Below are 23,307 nucleotides of genomic sequence, written 5' to 3' on the forward strand. Positions count from 1 at the left end.
TTATTCATTTTTTCTGCTAAACTATGTTCTTGTTTAGTTCCAACATCTGCCTGCGAATTATCACTTTTTAGTTGGTGTGTACCATCTTCTTTTACCGGATGCGGTGTTCTATTTATAGGCATAAATTATTATTAAATTTTATTTGTTCAGTCACTTTATATAAAAAAGACAAAAGAAAAATAAGAAAAAAATAAATAAATAAAATAAAACAAAAACTTTTATTAATAAATTACACAATAAGCGAATTACAATTGGTAAAATTTCTAAGTCAATTTAGAACACTTTTTCTTCTTTATTTATGTGAAGCTTTCAAGCTTTATATGCTGTCTCTATCAGCTGTTTTAGATGTGTGTGGAAAAATATTACGAGGGCTACTTTATATATTTCTGGCCTAATAATGAAAATGCGAATATTTATCATCAGAAATTGTTTTATTGTTTTTCAAAGTATTCTCCAGCCTGATTTATAGACTTTTGCATGCGCTCAAACCAATTGTCGAAGCACTTTTTCCACTCCGATTGAGACACCTCCAAGACATGGTTTTTAAACGCTTCAACAGCATCTTTTGGCGACGAAGCTCGTTGACCATGCATTTTTTCTTGATATGCGGGAATAAAAAGAAGTCATTGAGCGCCAAGTCAGGGTTGTACGGCGGATGACCCATAAATTTGACGTTTTGGTCGGTCAAAAAGGCGCTGGTTTGAGCCGATGTGTGAGAGCTCGCGTTGTCATGGTGAACAATGATTCATCTTCTCGTACTCTTTTTTAGAATTTCCCCGAAGACTTCAGGCAAGCAAATTGTGGTGTATCACTCAGAAGTGACCGTCCTTCGTTGCTTAAGCGGAACAGTCGCCACATGATCAGTTTTGCCGAAGAAACAGGCGACCATTTGCTTCGATGTGCTGCTTCCACGAACAACTTTCGTTGGATATGGCTTGTCTTCGAAGACCCACATGGTCGATTGTTGTTTTGTTTCGGGCTCATACGCATAGATTCATGATTCGTCACCTGTGGTGATCTTATACACGTCTTTTGGAGCACCGGGAACATATTTTTTCAACATTTCTTTGCACCAATCGAGACGAGCCTTTTTTTGAGCGATTGTCAAATTGTGCGGGATCCAATGAGAACAAACCTTTTTTACGGCCAGGTGTTCATACAATATCGAATGTATGCTGGTAGGAAAAATGCTCAAGGATGCCTCTATCTTACAGTGTGTCACATGACGATCTTACATTATCAGTTCACGCAAGGCATCAATGTTTTCTGGTACAACGGCCGTTGTTGGACAACCTTCACGAAATTCGTCGTTGAGCGAGCGTCGGCCACTATTGAATTCATTGAACCAGTTTTTTACAGTCCTTTAGGATGGTGCTTAATCGCCATACAAAGATTTAAGTCCATCATGCACTCTTATCGTGCCTAGGCAACACTAAGTGTTAATTTATCAAAGTTAAAATATTTTTTTTTGATTAAAAACAAAAGTTTTAAATTAATAAAAATTTAAGTTATCTTTTAAAATTAGGTACAATTTTATTAGATTTTTATTTAGAGTCACTGTCTCAATTGAGTTTTTTTTTTCTTATTCTGGAAAACATCACCTCACTTTACTTGTACTATTATCTTACCTCCACACATATAAGCATGATACTTTTGCCTTGTTCGAGTAATAGTATTGTCTCTCGAAGATGTACATATCTTATTTATTTCAAATTCAACATCAAACTCTGATGGTTTTTGAACGCTTCAACAGCATCTTTTGACGACGAAAATCGTTGGCCATGCATTTTTTCTTGATGTGCGGGAATAAAAAGATGTCATTGGGCGCCAAGTCAAGGCTGTACGGCGGATGACCCATAAATTTGACGTTTTGGTCGATCAAAAAGGCGCTAGTTTGAGCCGATGTGTGAGAGCTCGCGTTGTCATGGTGAACAATGATTCGTCTTCTCGTATTCGTTTTTCGAATTTCCCCGAAGACTCCAGGCAAACAAATTGTGGTGTATCACTCAGAAGTGACCGTCTTTCGTTGCTTTAGCGGAACAGTCGCCACATGATCAGTTTTGCCGAAGAAACAGGCGACCATTTGCTTCGATGTGCTGCTTCCACGAACAACTTTCGTTGGATATGGCTTGTCTTCGAAGACCCACATGGTCGATTGTTGTTTTGTTTCGGGCTCATACGCATAGATTCATGATTCGTCACCTGTGGTGATCTTATACACGTCTTTTGGAGCACCGGGAACATATTTTTTCAACATTTCTTTGCACCAATCGAGACGAGCCTTTTTTTGAGCGATTCTCAAATTGTGCGGGATCCAATGAGAACAAACCTTTTTTACGACCAGGTGTTCATACAATATGAAATGTATGCTGGTGGGAGAAATACTCAAGGATGCCTCTATCTTACAGTATGTCACATGACGATCTTACATTATCAGTTCACGCAAGGTATCAATGTTTTCTGGTACAACGGCCGTTGTTGCACGACCTTCACGAAATTCGTCATTGAGCTAGCGTCGGCTGGTTTAATGATTGAATTCATTAAACCAGTTTTTCACAGTCCTAAAGGATGGTGCTTAATCGCCATACAAAGATTTAAGTCCATCATGCAATCTTATCGTGCCTTGGCAACACTAAGTGTTAATTTTTCAAAGTTAAACTATTTTTTTTAATTAAATGTTTTAATTTAATAAAAATTTAACTTATCGTTTAAAATTAGGCACAATTTTATTAGATTTTTAGATTTTATTTTATTTGTTAATAAGAAAATATTAAAAGTTGCGGAGTGATTTATTTCGCTCGCACTTCATGTGGTTGTTAAACTCAACCAATCTCTTGGTATAATAGAATTTCTTATAAGCTCTGTACAACTCCAATTTTTAAACCTTATCCTTTATAAACTAGAAACAAATATGTGTTAGGATGAACACAATTTAGTTTCTTCTAATTATCGTTTCTGCAAATTTGGAGTAAACAAGCAACAACAAAAAAAAACTTTATTTTCGAATACCAAATCCGAGACCTGATATACGTTTAAAACGATATAAATCCAAAGTCTTGATTCCAATTTAACTAAATCCACATGGGATACATCAAATTCCGTTCGGATCCAAATCCATTTAAGATACATCAAATCCACTTTCGATTCCATTAAAAGTTTTTTTTTTCTTGTTATGGAAAACATCACCTCACTTTAATTGTACTATTATCTTACCTCCACACATATAAGCATGGTACTTTTGCCATGTTCGAGTAATAGTATTGTCTCTCGAAGATGTACATATCTTATTTATTTCAAATTCAACATCAAACTCTGATGGTTTTTGAGCTTTACCTAATTTTTTTGATAATTGACTGCGTTGTTAGACTGTACATCAATATTAAAAAATTATTTTATTAAACCACTTATTCAATCACCATCCGAAGCCGACTCTGTCGTCCATATATTTGATGAACCTTTCAATGCTTTCCCACGAAAGTTCAATAACCAACACCGCCGTGTTTGTTGTGCTATCTGATGGGATATCCTACTTAAATACATACGCTCTTTAATAATATTGTCCTTATCTATTTTGTTTATATTTAATATTGCTATACGATAAATCAAGAAGTGAAGTCTACCTATTAGCTGTTTGTATGAACGTCCTTTATTTCTTGATAACTGTGGCGTATAATTTGGTCCAGTATTCGATATGAATCATTTCCATATTGTCTAAACTCTTCCGAAATGTGCAGCTGAATATAATTATTTAAAAAGAAACCCTAAATTGTGATTCCTACACGGTTAATGTCACGATCTTTTCTAATAAGCATTGAAGTCTCCTGCTATTCGCATTGCTCCCTCTTGTTCGAGTAAAAAAAAATTCATCCCCGAATTCTCCTTAGTTTGAAGATCTGTAAACCTTCTACATCGCTTATAACGAATCAATGAGAAATGCTACTCTATTCAAAATAGTTTTTAATGTTTATAAACTGGTAATTAAGTTGTGCGTTTGGAAATTGAAACTATATATATATGTATATAACTTATAAGAATACAAAATATTATTAAACTTTCTTTATTGTTTTAAAGTTTTTTTTTCCTCCTACATACATGTTTTCACATATTCATATAAATCGTGCAATAAGTACTCAAGATTCGAGTCGTACTTAAATCATTTGCTAAATTTCACTTATACTTACTCTGACTCTGTGATTCACATACTTAACTCCATTTGACTCATACATAAACATGAAAGTATTTATAATTGATTTGACGGTTTTGTATTATGAGCTATTGCTCAGTTTAAGTTATTCACAAATAATGTCTTCAGACGTGTCAATATTTATTTAAAAAAAAAACAATGATACTGGTCTCTGAAAAGCCCATTTTGTTGACAAAATACGTGAGCCGCCTATAGCATCCTATAGTATCCTATCGCTGCTTACTGTATGAAGTCTATTAAAGAATGTCGTATATGAATTCGAAGTCTTCTTAACATCTGACTATGTACCCTCTCGCCAAAGTACAGAATAGCTCAGGCCGTACAGAATAGCTAATTGACGTTTAGTTCCTCGCTTGACAAAGGCCCTATCTAAATGAATTTCGACAGATTTTAAAGCCAATACAACACTAGATTGACTGCTTATGTTATTTCTCGCTTTATTTGTTTTTCTCCTGAGGACATTTGAGAAGTTTCGATAGTAAATAAGTCTGCTTAAAATATAGTTGGATATTTGTCGGTTGGAAAAGTAAATATTTGAAAAGAAGTTACTAGTATGTCTGTTCCTATATTACTGTCCTGAATTACACATATCTGTAAAATTTTGGTGTTTTGGATTTCTTTTCATATTTATTGGAAAATATTAAAACATTCGCCTAAAAATTTGAAAACGAAAACTAAAATCGAAAGTAGAGTAGGAAAAAAATAACATTGTCTGGTTGAAAGAAATTGGCAGCATTTTTATAATATGTTGAATGCTTTTTTTTGACATATGTTTTTTTATTGTGTTGTGTACAATATGATATGATTCGAACGACATGAATTTTGAAACATATTTTCAGTGAACATTCACAATAGACTGATTTTTGAATTTGGCAGCATTAAAAATGTAGACTTAAATTCTTTTGCGAGTAAAACTTAACTCTGAGGATTTTGCGAGTATTTTTTTTTTGCTACTCTGAAAGAAAAAATTACAGCTAATTATATAGACTAGTTTATAAATTTAGCAACCCTGCGTTTTGAGGTAAGCCAGTCGTTCTGAAAAAGTTATATAGGATTCACATGAGAGTTTTTATTATTATTTTAGCTGTCAAAATTTTAAACATGAAAACATTAACATGAATTCAGTATTAGGTTTAGTTTGCAGTGCTGCTGCATATGACATTCTTCAAATAAGTGTTCGTCTTTTTGCATAAGACTTACTAAAGAACACACTTAATTCTATGTTTACACTTACAGTTATGGAATCTGAAGAGCTCTTTTTTTGTATGAATTAATTGAGATATGTTAAACATAATATATGAATAATAGCAAGTGATTGCTTCTTTAAAATAGAGACAAATGATTGCTAGTTTAAACGGCTTGGAATCAAAGTAAACAGATTTATGGCTTTTGATGAGTGTACTCATTTTCTTGATGGCTTTTAATGACTTCATTCATTTATTTAAAATTATTAATTGAAGCATATAAAGTACAGTTATACTGCTTTTGCCTACTTATAATACATTTGCCAAATAAGATGTTTTTTTTTAAAAAAGTAATATAAATCTGAATATTTTATATAATATGGTTTTTTAATAACTTTTAAAACTGTTTGTGAATTAATCTATTTTAATACCGAATGCCAAATTAAAAAATTCAAAATTGTATTTTTATTGCATTACACGAATTTTTCAAACAAAATAAGAATTAAATTTACCTATACTTATAATACATCACATATAGATATAACACTTGTATATACATAATGACATAGCTGTAATAAGTAATAAGTTATTTAATTTATTTTGTATATTTTCCGTCCATAAACTAATAAAACAATTTGTAAATGAGTGGGATATAACTTAAGCAACAGATTTTTAACTGACCGGGCAGAACATTTTATATGTGATACTATAAATATGCGGCCGGCATCCATGAAATTATAATTTCATTTCTGTAAGTACTTCGGAGAAATAGTTTTTATTAGTATTTTATCGTAATAAAATATTAGGTCTGTTCCACGAGCTACTCGTAGTAAGTTTGAGTAACGCTGTGTATATGCAAATGCGTTCCACCAGCAAATTTTCGAGTAATTGAGAGCATCTGAGAGAGCGTAACATCCCTGTCGAAATTTAAAAAGTGTTGCACAAACTCTATTCGTACATATTATCAGCTGTTTTGGTTTGAATTTAATTTTTTGTGTTGTTTATTCACGCGGCACTGGTGTTCTTACCAGACTTAACACAGAGCTGTTCCATGAAAATCTGTGTAAAGATCGTAATTTGACACTTTATTTGTGTTACACTCTCAGTTTGTATTTTACTTGAGTTTTACTATGAGAAGATCGTGGAACAGACCTACTATAAATATACGGACGACATCCATGAAATTATAATTTCATATTTATCAATATTAAAATATTAATATTTATTCTTATTAATATTTTACCGAAATAAAATATCAAATGTCTGAACGTACTTTTTCTCACTTTTTTAATTAATGTCTATAAAATTAGTAATAAACTTTTTAATCAACCGTTGTTGTTTCGAATATAAAAAAGTGGTGTCAGATCTGGTGCCTTGCTAATGGGTTACTTTCAAATAGAAAAACCAATTATATGTACAATTTAACCAAATACCACCGCATATCATCGGTCTAAGTACCCCATTTATTTTACAACTATTATTGCCCTGTCAGTTAAGCATTTTATAAAAAATTCATTCGTTTTTTTATTCAATTACTAAATATATCTCACTCATAAATATATGAATTAATTGTTTATTACAATTTTATTTTTATTTATTTAGCACCAATACAAGTCATGTTAATTCTTTTATTATACAAATTAAATGAAAAACTAAATATATTATCAATATTGCATTTAGTATATAAGAAAAAACGATTTCATAATGTATTTACATTTTCATATTTAAAATATTATTTATCTTATTTTAAATTTATTTATTTAACTTCATTAAAAACGATAACTATCGATAGAGAATAGCCAAACGATTAATTTAAAAATACGTTTAGTATATAAGAGAAAACGATTTCAAGATGTAGTGCGTTACACGCTTTTAAACTCATATATATATAAAATATTGTTTATGTACTATTAATTTTAATTTTCTATGATCTATATTGGTTAGTTCATGTATTTGAACTTATTGAAAATGATTACTACCGATATATAACTTCATCAAAATTATGACTATCGATAAACAATAGTCAATGCGTATAATATAAATATGAGAACTAATGGAAATAGCAGATATAAATCTACTATAAACCTATGTGACCGTTTAAAGATACGAAAAGACAACATGAACATCAGAACGTTATTAGAAGCCTCCAGATTAGGTTAAGCTGAAAAAGTTCTTACAGACCCATCTATAACGATTTAAGATGGAAAAACTGCTGCGAGCTCCGAACTATTAAATCAAACTTCTTTTTATATTTCGACACCAAAACTGGTGGTCAGAGCGGGGTTTCGGTATGTTAATGACTAAAAAGACACGTGACTTGCTGTGCTCGAGTGGTACCTTGTTAACGAAAGCGTATTGTATATGCCAAATTCAAAGCCAGTCGGCAAAACATCTCAATTATACACTGAAACTGCGAATGTTAAGAAGGACAAATTCTATAATCAACTGTAAACTATTTATAGTGAGATAAACACTAATAATATCAAAATTATAATGGGCGATCTGAATGTCAAAGTAGGCTCTGACAATAGTGACTGTAAATTAGTGATTCGGGTACATAGTATCGGTTTAGTCAACAACACTCGTAACAGACTCATACAACAAATTGCGAAATGTAAAAATTATCCATAGCATGTATTTTCTTCTCACACATGGAATATACATGGACGTTGCCAAATGGTCGAATCAAGAACCAGATCGATCATTTCTGCCTCAACCAACGCCACAGGTCATACGTTCATAACGTCAGACCATTCAGAAAAGCCGATATGCATTCCGATCATCAACTCGCAGTTGGCAGTATAAGAATCAAGCTATATGGAATTTAGTAAGCATATATAACAGAATAACAGAAAAAATTATACGCTTACTTAAAGCTCATATTCATGTTGAGTCTTTTTCGAGCTATTGCATCTGGGCACTTTTACTTTTTGATAACTGAGGAGTTCCTGCAGAGTCCCACCCTTCTCACTGACTGATTTATGTATTCCTCAAAAGCAACATATGCTGACACAAGCAGTCGAATTTTGTATTATTACAATATCAACAAACCAATAAACGTTAAAAGAGGAGTTAGGCAAGGATGTGTTTTATCGACTCTGCTGTAATGTGCGAGGTTAGTCTAGTCGCTTATCGAGAGGCATAGTATGGAACCACTTCCGCAGCCTAAAAGATCTTGATTATACTGACGATATAAACCTTTTAAGCAGCTCAAGTCAACAGCATGCAGAACAAGGTTAGTGTTAGCATAGCTTGAGTCTACAGGACTAAACTGGTCACAATTACAAATATTACCTCTAAATATAATAAGTTCTCGTAATTGGATGGATGAAACCTTATGCTCCCAAGTGGAGAGAATGAAGGGGAAAAAAAATATTATTTTATTATTTTCTTTCGCATCAATAAACTAACCAATAAAAAGTCTGAAAATTAAAATAAATTATTAAAAACAATTTGTCACGAATAAATGTAATAACATTATTATTATTATTATTATTATTATTATTATTATTATTATTATTATTATTATTATTATTATTATTATTATTATATATGTATGTATGCTGATATGTGCAATTACTACTAACCTTAAAGTTAAAATATAAATACTTTAGAAAGAACAAAAAAAAATATTGTAAATTATTATTTAACTTTATAAAACTATTATTTATATTGAATAATAAAATACATTGTTTATACTTAAGATAATTAAATAAAAAATAAAAAAATAATTACTGCCTCAAAAGGATTTCTTTATTTTAAAATATGTTTTTCACAACGAAATTACACGTAAGTATTATGGAAAAAAAACGGTTATTTAGGCCGTCCGAAAACGCACTTAGACCATGAGATACATTATGATACCCTTAAGAATTTGACTCTATCACTATAACCATTCAGTACTAGCCACAAAGCCATTGACACAAGCTAGGGAAATAGAATTTAGCTCTCTTAGTGAATTGAAAAAGTGCGACCCTAACTAGGAGAGCCTTTGTCTTGCGAAAGCAGGTCACTGTACCAGAAGGTGTATTGGTGATTCCTCTTCGTCAGTTCTATGAATCTGGCTAGGTCCCTAATATTGTAGGATACTAGCTCAATCAGATTGGGGCCCCCTAAGATTATTGATTTTTTCCTAGCTAAAGACACATGAGATGAAACACAGTTTCCTCCTCGTCCTCAGAGCCACAATCTTATATTATAATATCAAATTTTAGGTTGTACTTGGATGAATTATATTGTTAGCTTCTAAGTTAGTTTTCTAGATAGCGCAACAAAAGCATGTACCTAATGCGCTATATAATAAAATAAATAACAATATGTATAAACTGAAGTATACATACATATACCTATACAAGCTTACACAATTATAGATTAAGAAAAGTAGGCGAAAAATTTCATATGAAATTTGGTATTAAAATCTAAAACTATATATTCATATAAATTTTTTTTCTTATACAATACGTTTCATATTTTCGGCTCTGAATTTTTTTGGCTAACATTTTCAATGATTTTGGAAATTAAACCGATATTTTGAAAAACTTAACTTTATTTTATTGAATTGCAAAGTTTGAAGTTTGTGAACCCCAAAAGAAGTGCAAATTTTGAAGTCAACACCAAACAAAGTTTTCAAAGGTACTATTAACGCTTTCTTTCGTAATTATAATTTATGCTTTGCTTTATTAAACATAATTATGTATTAAGCTTTTTATTATATATTTACTGTTTATATGTAACTTATGTAAATTTTTTTCATTTACATATGTTCATTTTTTGCAATATTTGTGGGAATAACTTAATCACTTTTTCCAAAATTTACAGTAAATATTATAAAAATCAATATAATTTAAAATAAATAACATATTTCTTAACTTTAGTGAAATTTTCATACACTTTCATTAACGTATTTTAGCGGTATGTTAGAGCTGCCAACCTTTTATTTTAATTCAAGAAAATTTTTTATATGAAATCTGTCAATTTTTTTTTTAAATAAATTTTATTTACTTTGACTTTTTTATCAGTGTTATTTGTTTCTTATCTTTCAATTGTTAAATTTTATTGTCAAACAATTTTTATTGTCAATTAGTTTTAGAATTTTTTTTTTATTGAATGTTTCAATAATTTGGTGTTAATCACACAACAGTTATTAATTTCAAATAATTTTCGTAAGTATCTAAGTTATTTTGCTAAATAACGCAATTATTAAAATTTAGTTCTAAAGTATCATTATATATTATATATTAATTATAATATTTAGAAACATTAAAAAAATCTGAAACTCTTTCCATGCAAAACTCACCACTTTGCAATACTGCAGAAATGTCAAAAGATGTGTTTATATTGTTTTGACGTTTTTGCAATGCGTGTCAATGGACAAATGTCAAAAATCCGTATGTTTTTTTCCGGCATATAAATAGTAATTTTTAGTGATCAACAGATTTTTTACAATATAACTTCATTTTAAATGAAAATAATAGAATACATTAATTTATTTAACAGATAATTTTAGTTGTGTGAATAAGAAACTGGTATTTGAATAAAATGGCACATTCAACTCCTCAGGTAAGTAGAAAATTAGTTGCTGAAATATTGTGACGCAATAGTTAAGCAAAACAGAATTTGTTGTATTTATATATTTATTTTTAATATTCCTAACATTACTAGGGTATTGGCCTGTTAAATGGATTTAAGCGCGTAACACGCTTTGATAAAGGTCTTGGTGCACAATTGCCGGAAGCTTACAAGAAATTCTGGCGTGAATGGAAGGTTATGCGACCAGCTGCTGTCCATTATATACCAAAAGAAAACGAATGGGAACGTGATGAGATTACTGGTCAAATCAAATCTTTTCAAAATGTGGATATACCCTTAATCGATACACCAGAATCGCATGAAGGTATATGGGGTGGTGAAGCAGTTATCAAAGGTTTTCAAAAACGCTCACGTACAAAACGTCGAGTGCCTCACTTTTGGGTGCCAACATTACGACGATCAGTCGTCCACAGCGATGTATTAAAAAAGCATATATCTGTGGTTTTGACAGATCGAACTTTGGAGAAAATACATGAAAGTCGTGGATTTGATCATTATCTTTTAAAGGTTGGTAAATATTTTATTAATTTAATTATTTATTATTAAACCTACATAATGTTTGTGCTGATTGAAAGATAATATTTACTTTAACTTGATGTTAATATTATATATAAGTTATGATGAATGAAATATAATATTCACTTTAACTTGATCTTAATATTATATATAAGTTATGCTGAATGAAATATAATATTCACTTTAACTTGATGTTAATATTATATATAAGTTATGATGAATGTAATGTAATATTCACATTAACTTGATGTTAATATTATATATGCAAGTTATGCAATATCGATTATATAAACATAAAGTTTACTCTTAAAGCTTTAGTACTACCAACCTAGGCATAACAATAGTCGAGCCAACAAATAGGCGTAACAAGTCGAACATTATAGTTCAATAAAGTTATACTTACTAAAATGTATGCACGGAAAACATATTGAATATATTATTTTAGCTGCTCGTACAAATGAAATTAACCACTAGATTAGAATTTTAGTTCTGAAAATCTTATGCATGATTCAATACAAATTTGTGTGCACAAAGTTGCAAAAAAATTCAGAGAGTGTTTTCTTAATGTTCTGATCTTCAAAGAAGATCAAACTTATATAAATTATAGTCGCTTTATAATACATGTTCATATCACACACCATTATATAAGATGCTCAATGCACGATTAACCTAGTCGCTAGGTACTGTAGTTAACACTACTCTTATTGTAGTCCAATTATATGGAATACAGCCAGCGACTGTAGTTTAATCGTGCAAGAGTATTTTAATAGTAAACAATAGTTAGTAATAATTAAATTTATTGGACGACATATTCTTTTCGTCGTAATTTCAACCTTTTACTACACCTAAACTAGTTTTAGCTAGCCCTCATCCCCATACTTTTTCCTGCTCATCTTTAGATTGGAAGGTGAAGTGAAAAGAGGACTAAATCTTTCGCAGTTAGAGAGCCTTAATGCAAAAATGCTTATCTTTATAATACTGTATTATATTCTCTGCTTAAACCCCCTTCATATTCCATTCCTATATGCTATTTAACAGTTCTCTTTGGATTATAAGAACAATAATCTTACCTCACTATTTCTATTTTGTATTTATTAATTTTTATACAGTTTAAAATTTTTAAATGAATAATTTCTTACGATCACATCAATTCTTACTAATATTATTTATTTTTAGTATCCTGCTTGTGATTTGCGTTCCATTCTGGCTCTCAAAATTAAGCGACATATTTTGCTGGAGTTATTAAATGGTTGTCCAACACACAATGAAAATCCTAATGAACAAGAACGAATCCTAAAAGAATACCAATGTTATCTAGAAGCGGTATATATAATCAATATATTATTTTTGTTGTTTATTAATAATTATTTACAATTTTATAAAGTATACAATTGAAGAAATAGATTGGTATGGTCATACATATCAAGAGGCTATTAAAAAACTACTTCAACAAATTCGAAAAGAAAGTGCTACGCTACCACACAAAGTAGAATTCCGTATGAAATTACTAGAGCAACTGCGTAACACAAATAATCCAAATGATAATACAGTTGAAACTAGTAGTCCCACAAATGACGATTCAAAGATAGCAAAGGACAAAATATCTTCAACAGAAGCGATTAAGGACAAGATTACAGAAATAGCTGAGTTGCGTCAATTTAAATTATTTAATACAAACAAAAAATAATATGTTTTTTCTTATTCTTATACTTTTTGAAAATGATTATAGTGTTCCTAAACAATCATCAGATGCATCAACATCTTCTTGGCTTTCGCGCATTAATCCATTTGGGCGAAAACAAACATAAATCTATAAAATAAAAATTAGAACAGCATATATATTATACATTCCTTATATATGCTGTATAATTAAATATAAAAACAAAAGCTAAAACAAAAAAAAAAAACAAAAAAAATATTAAAAAACAATTTTGGGCAAAGAGACAACAAAAAAACATTAAAAAACTTAATAACAACAACTTATTAAAATCACAAAACAATTTTGGGCAATTTAATGATGGGACATAATAATACCATATATCAATTTTGGGTAATTTATCAATGGGACATAATAATATATCAATTTTTGGACTAATTTAAATAATTTGGTTAAACAAAATTTCGGATAAATTATACTACTTATGTGCTATTGTAATACTATTAAGTGAGTTATTACTATCGTACACTGAGTAGCTACTATCACCCCCTAAATTATTCGTCAATATTATACAAGTTAATCAACTGTTATTTATTGTATAAAATAAGAAAACAATTTAATTTAATTCATATTTAAAAACAAATGTTAAGCGTCGTCACCATTAATTGATCAATTAAATACATACAATTGTAATAAACATTTCCACTAATTCCAAAAACAAAAAAAACATCATACATCGACATAATGAGTTATTCCTCCGGTCACACTATACCAGAAAATCATCGATTAATTTAAGTGTTGAATGTTTTATTATGTGCCATTTTTTGAAACTCTCCCAACAATATAAAATGTTAAATGATATAAATTGTAAAAAATGAGAACAACACATAAACAAAAATATTGCAAAACTGTAACTTAGAAAACCCAAAAAGATTAGAATATAAAAATTAATCACATACACAACAAGCCGCCAGTTTTCAATGAAACGATATATTGTATTTTAATTTTAAATTTTTCACATAACTTACATATGCTATTATTCTATCTTTCAAAAACATCATTGTTTTAATTTAATTTAACATAAAATGTAAATTTTACAAATTTTCATTATTTGTACACTTTAAAGTGTAAAATAGCAATAAGCAATGCTTTTGCATCTTTTTTTTTGTTAAATTAAATAATAAACAATTTTATAAGAACAAAAAAATTTGTAGCCACAAACACACCAAATAAATTCCTTTTATTTATTAATATTATTGGATAAATTTAAAAGTTATTTCACACGAAATTCACTATACAAAAGTACAATACAAACTTTCAAAATCAAAGAGCGTAGGACCGAAATAAAAAAAAAGTAAAACAAAAAGATTGTTTTTTATTTTACAATTAATATAATGTATTTATTTATGTCTAATATATTTTTTGTTAATAATAGCATATCTCAGATATATATAAATGTTTTTATTTTAAATTGTATTATAATTGCAATATAAAAAATTGTTCGTTTTTTAAAATACTCAAAGCGTGTACACAACGGAATGCAAGTTCTTTAGTTAACTTAATACAATACACATAGAACTCTTAAAGGTGTTACTCTGTTTATGCGTGTGGCCATTAAATTGGAAATAAAATTTAATATAGTGTTACCTGAATAATGGATCTAACAAATTGCTACAGTATTTATGTCATATGGCTATTGGTTTATATTAGAAACTAATATACAGCCTTATTCGAAGAATAGATCTAAGAAAGTACTACTCTGTTTACATCATGTGGCTATTGGATTGGATAGTAGACTTAATACACAGCATTATTCGAAGAATAGTTCTAACAAATTTTAGTTTATGTCTTATAGTCATTGGAGCTGATGGACGACAATGCACAGCGTTATCCGAAGAATAAATCTAACAGAGCGCTTCTCTATTTATATCATGTGACTATTGGATTGGACAGAAAACAGTACACAGCGTTATCCGAAGAATAGCTCTAAGAAAGTACTACTCTGTTTATATCATGTGGTTCTGGATTGGATAGTAGACTTAATACACAGCATTATTCGAAGAATAGATCTAAAACATTTTAGTTAATTTACGTCTTATGGTCATTGGATTAAATGGACGACAGTGCACAGCGTTATCCGAAGAATAGATCTAAAAAAGTACTACTCAGTTTATATCATGTGGCTACTGAATTGGATAATAGACTTAATGCACAGCGTTACCCAAAGAATAGATCTAAAAAATCTTAGTTTATGTCTTATAGTCATTGGAGCTGATGGACGACAATGCACAACGTTATCCGAAGAATAAATCTAACAAAGCGCTTCTCTATTTATATTATGTGGCTATTGGATTGGACAGAACACAGTGCACAGTATTACTCGAAGAATATCTCTAAAGAAATTCTACTGTTTACCTGTTTACGTCTTGTGATCATTGAATTGTGCAGCACACGTAAAAGTTTGTTTAGGATTGGTCAATGGTATTTAGGGGCTTCGGGTTAGGCTAAGACCACCCTATGCACTGCGACCAGTTTGATGTATTGTGGACTTGGTTAGGATTAGTTCATGACCGTGTACCAAAAAAAAAGTAATTGTGTGCTTTTGCCGAAAATGGTTGCCATATCATCGTCAAATAAGAAATATATATATATTATATAAAACTCAAAATTAGGTCCATTATGTTACTAGAGTTAGGACACACTGACTATTCTAGGGAACTTCTATTTCAGGTGGTATAAACAATTTAATTATTTAAATAAAACAGACAATACCTTTTATCTATATCTTTATCTTAATATCGCTTCAAAACTTGGGAGAAGGAAAGACCCTATTATACAGAAGAATATAAGTTGGATTTAAATCCAATTACTAAATCGTTGAAATGATCAAAACTTTGATATTATATGAGAGTTTTCTTTTTCAGTATTCTTTTTCAAAGAACATAATTGCACATAAGTTTAAATATGTTGCATAGTTCTTGTTGAAGGATAACGCAGCTGATAAGAGCACACCATTTATTCCCTGTAATAAAAACCCTATAACATTTCAATTCGAATGCACTTAAAAATAACTTATAAATATAATAACAATAATAGTAGAAAAAAGTATATATACCTGCATTATAGTCGATCAGCTATACATATTTTTTGCGATTATTAAAGTATATATAAAAATGCATAAGAGCACGATTTGTACACGTTTAAATATAGATAGATAGATAGATATATGTTAAAAGTATTTGTGCTTTGAACAAGTATGACGACTAAGTAGATTATTAAACACTAATGCTTCAAAATGTTCGAGCAGTTCAAATAAATTCGTATTCTAACATTTAGATCGAATACAACAGGTGTTCGAGCTAGATCGAAGATGTTCGAACTTTTTCGAAGATGTTCGAATTTCGTCGAAGATGTTCGAACTTCGTCGAAGATGTTCGAACTTGGTCGAAGATGTTCAAGCTAGATCGAAGATGTTCGAACTTCGTCGAAAATGTTCGAGAGCAACACGTACATCTCATATATACAATATATCATAAGAATCATAGTAGCATATGGTGTGCAAACAATTTCAAACGACGAAATACAAATATTGCCCGAGCATATGCATACGTAAATATCAAAATGAACAAAGATGATCGATCAACTCGCATAATTTTTGAAGCTCTACTAAAAACAAATATATAAATCACAATCACATAAACGAATAAAGATTACACAAGTTACGCGATAGGATTTTTCTTCATTAGCTCAATATCTGCAGCCATCATATCATTGACTAATTCACTAAAAGTTACTTTTGGAGTCCAGTTAAGTTCACGTTTCGCTTTGCTTGCATCACCTTGTAATAGATCGACCTCGGTTGGTCGAAAATATTTAGGATTTATACGTACACGTACAATATTAGAATTTTTTTCAATGCCAACTTCATCTATACCCTCTCCACTCCATACTATTTCACGTCCAATATATTTGAAAGAAACTTCCACAAATTCACGTACACTATGCGTTTCTCCAGTTGCAATAACATAATCAGATGGTGTATCCCGCTGCAACATTGTCCACATAGCTTCCACATAATCGATGGCATGTCCCCAATCACGTTTAGAATCCAAATTACCCAATTCAAAATATTCCATTTGATTTAGAAATATTTTTGCAACTGAACGTGTTATCTTGCGAGTTACGAAATTCTCTCCACGCCTCGGTGACTCATGATTAAATAATATACCATTGCAGGCGAACATATTATAGGCTTCCCGATAATTTACCACAATCCAAAAGCCGTACATTTTGGCGCAAGCTAATAAAGAAAAATTATAAATTAATTTAATTTCAAAATTTTAGAAAATTATTATCATTTATATATTTATATAATATAAAAAAATTGTCTGATAGTTGATTTGATAATCATTGCAAAAGATCCATAAATTTATTGTTGGAGGAATTATAGCATGAGAATAGAAAGTCTTTAAATTTAAATTTTAAATTTATACTTACCATATGGAGATCTGGGATAAAATGGTGTTTGTTCGTTCTGTGGTGTTTCCACTACTTTGCCATATAGTTCTGAAGTGGAGGCTTGATAGAATTTTACAACTTTTTCCATCCCACAAGTACGTATGGCGTCAAGTATACGTAAAGTGCCCACAGCATCTACTTCGGCAGTGTACTCACTCAAATCAAAGGATACTTTAACATGTGATTGTGCTGCTAAATTATAAATTTCTACTGGCTTTACCATGTTGATAATTTTTACCAAACTGCTGCTATCTGTCATATCACCATAATGTAATTTCATTTTACCACCTTTATGTGCTTTTGGATCGGCATAAAGATGTTCTATGCGTGAAGTGTTAAAAGTACTGGCACGTCTTATAATTCCGTGTACTTCGTAATCCTTTTTTAGTAAAAATTCGGCAAGATATGACCCATCCTGAAAATATAAGATATATTATTAATTATATTCTTAAATAGAAATAAAAGTTTCTAACTGGAGAAACTAGTTTTGTTAGAGTAACGTTTTTATCGATAGAAAAACCAGCCACGTTTTCAGACAGACGAAAATGTTTACAATAGTCACAAGCTACAAAGGGTGTAAGGATATAAGCAAAAGTACGATAACTTATATTTTACAGAAATTATAAATAATGAGCTCCTTAAAAAAATCATATAAGACCACATTAAAGCATCCAAGGTTCCAAGAACAACCGACTATACGTCCCGGAGCCACTCGTTATCGACAACAAAGTGCCGTTCGATTCCTCCTAAGTGAACTACACAAGACGTTCTCAACGGGCTACAATCACAACAACAATTTACAAGCATCCAATTTTTTGAAAAGTTCTATTCCAACAATTGTCTTGCTTTTGATGGCGGACTAATACTATAAATTAGACTAATATATATACCATATTTAAGATATATATTTCTAGAACAATTGATTCGCCATGTATATATGGCTACGAGACATGGAGATTAACTGAAACTGAAGCCAGCAAGATAACAGTGTTTGAAAGGAAAATACTCAGTAAAATGTTTGACCCCGTGAAAGATAACGGGATGTATCGCATAAGACACAACCACGAGTTATGAAAAAGCAGCGATTAAGATGGGTTGGGCATGTTATAAGAATGCCGGATACGGGAGTAGCGCTTGGGATCTATGCAAGTAGGAACCAGCAGAAGAAAAGGACGACCAAGAAAACAATGGAAAAACAGTATGTAGCAGGACTTAGAAGAAATAAAAATAAGAAATTGGAAAACAAGATAAAAAAACAGAGAAGAATGGAATACTGTTGTGAAGCAGGCTTAGGTTCTACATAGACTGTATAGACACGGATGATGATGATGATTTGTAGAACAAAATAAAAATTTTTACAACTGATAAATATTATATAAATATTCCATATAAATTAGAAGAGATGTAATATAACCTTTTATCGGGCATCACCTTCTGCATGCCCTTATTCGTTCATGAAAAATACTATCTCATTCCCAATTTCACAAATGTATGATTCTTGGACTCAAGTATTTTAATCAGCTATTCACAACTTCTATCTTTCTTTTAAACTCGTTATTAAAGTTTAAGAATGCAAGTATATACTCAGAAATCAAAACATTAAAAGTCGGTGCACCTGAACTTGTGCAAAAAATTCTGTCAGAAATGTTTAAAATGTTTATAGATGATTCCAAAATATGTTAAGGTATCAATACCGGTATATACTCGACAAGACTGCTCATTATAAAGTTTGCACACCTGTCTTACTAGTTTTACGTGTTCAAGCAAAAGTGTTTAAACTGGTCTATTAATTAGTCTATTAGTCTACTATTAAGTAATCTGTTGATTGCAAACTAAACATTTACAAATAACATTATATATATCAAATAGTTAAGCTGCAGTTCACAACCTAAATTCATCCATCACAACCTCTTACCTGAGGGAAGACTACGAAAGAAGCCTAACCACGTTAAGCGAATAACTAATAAATATAAATAAATATTTCTCTAATTGAAGTGGCTAAGTTTCCCCGCCTTGATTCATATTCGCTTCAATTATAATCCCATCTATCTCCAATCTATTCTTACTTCTTACCAGCATATATCCTAAACGATATACACGTATTTGCTTTCATGCTACCTTATTGACAGATCTTCGCGGGTTCAAAAACAACAAAGACTTGTTACTCTGAACCGGAGTCCGCTCTAAATATAGAATGAACCAAAAAATGTGATCAACTAAAAAGAGAATAGCCACGTGAGATGCATTTGCAAAACCGTTTAAGGAGTATAACTAATATACACATTTAAATTGTAGATGTAAGACTGGCAGATTTTAATGGTCTCGATGCGGCTTTAAGTAAACATTAGACCGAATATCTCTAGACTAACTGGCAGAGAGACTGGATATCTCACCTCATTCACACTGGTTTGGCACATATAATTAGCCAGATTTAGCAATTTTTTATTTTCTATCTGTATTTTCTGCTTTTTCAATTAAAACGACATTCCACAATCTTGAAGACCTAGCGGGAATGGATGCTCCTAAACCAAAGTAACTGGATTTAACTAAATGTGTACTCAACCTACTAAATAATCAGTTGGAAACGAGTTTGTGATAGTAAAATGATACAAAACTGGTATTTTGAGTTATGAATTGAGAAAGTTATTACTTTACCCAATGCTAGCACTGAAATTGCGACCAAGACATTAATCAATAAGGCTAAAATTGATATGGGTATTAGTGATACCAAACATTTTGACAACGTCATAAGAAGTAGACAAATACCACCAGAGTTACTGTAGCATTTGGAAAGCATTTTTTATCCCACCATGTCTAGTGAGAAATTTAGTTATTTTTATTAAAATGAGAGATCGCCATTATGTAGCTAATTTTATTAAATAATAATTATTAAATAATAAATATTAAATAATAATTATTAAATAATATTTATTAAATAGTAATAATTAAATAATATAATTTTGAATTAAATATAAAGTGAAGTTAAAAGAAGTAGAATCACTAATAAAGAAAATTTTATTAGAAGTATTAGAAACAATGCTTTTGAATACTCTTTTCCAATGTTATAACAACAAAACGAATATTTTAGAAACAACGGCCGATTGTTCATCTTAGTGCCATAAACTAAAGTAATTACCACTTTTTATATGTCGCCACTTTTAAGCAATTACACATAATTGATTCAACAAAATAATTGATATGACTACGATATTCTAGGCTCCGCAATCTGAGAAAAGATTTTTATATAGTTCGCTATTTTAAGCAACTATTTTCATTACGCTATATGTTGATATAATATTTTCGTAATCAATTTTAAAACCTTACATGCTTGTTGCCATTAGATGGCATATCTATCTTGTTTATAACAGTGTAAAACGTTTACAAATAAATCTCGTGAACCAAATTGTATTGGTACATAGCCTGGTTCCAAGAACGACCACCCATCGTATTCGACGATCAAGTACTGTTCAACATTTTCAAAATGGACTATACAAATGGTATATAGCCTAGTGGAAAATGGCACTTTTTTGACTTCGACGAGTGGCTCCGCGACGTAGACCCGGCCGTTCTTGAAACGTTCAAGTACCGTTCAACACTACCAAAATGGACTATACCCGAAAACCCTAATTGTAACTTATAGTGCATGCTCAGTAAAGAATGAATTTCAAGACTTTATTGTGACACAGAATATATTCTAAAAAACAATAAAAATAATTATTCAAATTATACCAGAAATTAATCTATACTTACATTAATAGTCAAGAAATATTTTATTTATAGCGAAAAGTGGAACAATATGTTATTTAATGATTCATAATTTTTATGGTGGGTTGTTCAACTGATAAGCAGAAAGAAGTATTCACATGGAGGCCACAAGTTTGTAAATAAAAAGCTGGCCGCTAATAAATGCATTATATGTGCTAACTTAAAATTTTCAAGAAATATATTTTGTATAAAGGTAACTTTAACAAAGTTATTTAAATTTAATATTACATAAATAAAGCGATTTGCTTAATGCAAAGGATTTAATTGAAGCATAATACCTGTCCCGTGATGCCGGTTATCAGTGCAATTTTTGGTCGAACTCCGTCACCAGCACCATTTGCTTGACTGTCATTGTATTCAGGAACTACAGGAGATATTGTGCAGTTTGACCCATTATTAGAAGACATATTTCAATATTTTTTTTAAATTAATTGCTAAAATTTATTACAATAAGTTATATCTAAGCAATGATGTGTATTCTAACTAAATTACACACACAGAGCAACAACAAAACAATACGTCAACAAACTGTAAGCACTTTTTTGACTGAAAACTGCACCACCCTATACAAGAACCAATCACCTACAAGTATCAAATGGCGTCGCCTTTTATTGTTTACGACAGCCGGTTATGATTGACAGTTGGTGACAACAGGTGATTAATGTGTTCGGAATGTATTTATAATGTGTTCGGCTGAATGTAAATGTGATATCAAGTATATAATAATGTATACATATAATTTATATGAAAATGAATATAATTCATTTTAGAATATCTGAATAGAACAATGCAAAATAATAAGAGATAAGAAAATATACAGAAATAACAAAAAAGTGGAATGAGGAAAAAACTATTCTTTACGTTTATTGTAATTTAGTAAAAGTATTTTTTTTTTTGAGTTTAGAAGCTTTATCAGCTGAAAAATTACTAATTTCACTTAGTTAAATTTGATGTTGAACGATTAAAACTTAAATAATTAAAATAAATTAAATAATATAATAATAATAAAATAATATATAATAACATATAAGCGATACATCGATATAAAAATACTAAAAATTTATAATCGTTAAGAAGTTTTGACACGTCATAGCTTTATATTGCAACTTGTTAAAGTCTTGCATATAACAAATATAACTTATATAATAGACTTTTGTGTGTTTTATTGTTCATATTTACTTTAACTGTACAATTTATCTTTCTTGTTTGACATTTTATTTAAATAGAGAAATTTACTTAATTTATATATGTACGTTAGTCGATGTATAATTACTATAAACGATAATATAAGAAAAATTCTATCTGTTAAATTTTTATTATATGTAATAAGTCTGTTCCACGAGCTACTCGTAGTAAAACTAAAGTTAAACACAAGTAAAGTACAAACTGGGAGCGTAACACAAATAAAGTGTCAAATTTCGCTCTTAACACAGATTTTCATGAAACAAGTTTGTGTTAAGTCTGGTGAGAACACCAATGCCGCGCAAGTAAACAATATAAAAATTTAAATTCAAACCAAAACAGCTGATTCACACATCAACACAAATATTACTTGAAATAAATGCACGAGTAAAGTCTGTTTAGCACTTTTTAAGTTTCGACAGGGATGTTATGTTCTCTCAGATGCTCTCATTTTCTCGAAAATTTGTTGATGGAACGCACTTGTGTATACATAGTGTTACTCAGAGTTGCTACGAGTAGTTCGTGAAACAGACCTAATATATGTATGTGCAGAAAAATTTGCATGAAAAAATTTTTGTAGTAGTTGATTTTAAAAATCGTCGTTATAATTCTCTAATTTTGTCACCTTGGTCGTAAATAGTTTAATTTCATTTAAGACTCCGCTTTTGGTAATAAAGTTGCTATACGTCACT

At 30.3% G+C, this 23,307-nt stretch overlaps 2 protein-coding genes and 1 pseudogene across 4 annotated transcripts; 1 reads left to right on the forward strand and 2 right to left on the reverse strand.

The window, feature by feature from the left end:
- Positions 1-217: 217 nt before the first annotated feature.
- On the reverse strand, positions 218-955 carry LOC119688288 (annotated as a pseudogene).
- An 8,917-nt stretch (positions 956-9,872) lies between these two features.
- Positions 9,873-14,344, forward strand: LOC119689918 (39S ribosomal protein L28, mitochondrial). Of its 3 annotated transcripts, none has more exons than XM_038104852.1 (6): positions 9,873-10,020; positions 10,885-10,947; positions 11,050-11,484; positions 12,670-12,816; positions 12,878-13,140; positions 13,223-14,344. In XM_038104852.1, the coding sequence occupies exons 2-6, from the start codon at positions 10,927-10,929 to the stop codon at positions 13,299-13,301; spliced, it is 945 nt and encodes a 314-aa protein (XP_037960780.1). In that variant the 5' UTR covers positions 9,873-10,020; positions 10,885-10,926; the 3' UTR covers positions 13,302-14,344. The 3 variants fall into 3 exon arrangements, with proteins under 3 accessions (XP_037960780.1, XP_037960781.1, XP_037960782.1); XM_038104853.1 differs by lacking the exon at positions 9,873-10,020 and adding an exon at positions 10,498-10,550; XM_038104854.1 differs by lacking the exon at positions 9,873-10,020 and adding an exon at positions 10,753-10,775.
- Positions 14,345-15,657: 1,313 nt separating this feature from the next.
- On the reverse strand, positions 15,658-22,025 carry LOC119689920 (GDP-mannose 4,6 dehydratase). Its single transcript, XM_038104856.1, has 3 exons — positions 21,712-22,025; positions 17,648-18,083; positions 15,658-17,450 (listed from the first exon to the last, which is right to left on the reverse strand). The coding sequence occupies exons 1-3, from the start codon at positions 21,838-21,840 to the stop codon at positions 16,870-16,872; spliced, it is 1,146 nt and encodes a 381-aa protein (XP_037960784.1). The 5' UTR covers positions 21,841-22,025; the 3' UTR covers positions 15,658-16,869.
- Positions 22,026-23,307: the final 1,282 nt, after the last annotated feature.

This window comes from Teleopsis dalmanni, chromosome X (assembly GCF_002237135.1).
Source record: "Teleopsis dalmanni isolate 2A chromosome X, ASM223713v2, whole genome shotgun sequence".
Lineage (NCBI taxonomy): Eukaryota > Metazoa > Arthropoda > Insecta > Diptera > Diopsidae > Teleopsis > Teleopsis dalmanni.

What these genes read in the sequence shown, in the direction of transcription:
- LOC119689918 (XM_038104852.1), top strand. Translation starts at nt 10,927, where the DNA reads ATGGCACATTCAACTCCTCAG. An exon ending in TTGATCATTATCTTTTAAAG is followed by an intron (nt 11,485 to 12,669) that starts GTTGGTAAATAT and finishes ATTTATTTTTAG; the next exon opens with TATCCTGCTTGTGATTTGCG. An exon ending in ACCAATGTTATCTAGAAGCG is followed by an intron (nt 12,817 to 12,877) that starts GTATATATAATC and finishes AATTTTATAAAG; the next exon opens with TATACAATTGAAGAAATAGA.
- LOC119689920 (XM_038104856.1), bottom strand. Translation starts at nt 21,840, where the DNA reads ATGTCTTCTAATAATGGGTCAAACTGCACAATATCTCCTGTAGTTCCT. An exon ending in TAACCGGCATCACGGGACAG is followed by an intron (nt 18,084 to 21,711) that starts GTATTATGCTTC and finishes TTATATTTTCAG; the next exon opens with GATGGGTCATATCTTGCCGA. An exon ending in TTATCCCAGATCTCCATATG is followed by an intron (nt 17,451 to 17,647) that starts GTAAGTATAAAT and finishes TTTCTTTATTAG; the next exon opens with CTTGCGCCAAAATGTACGGC.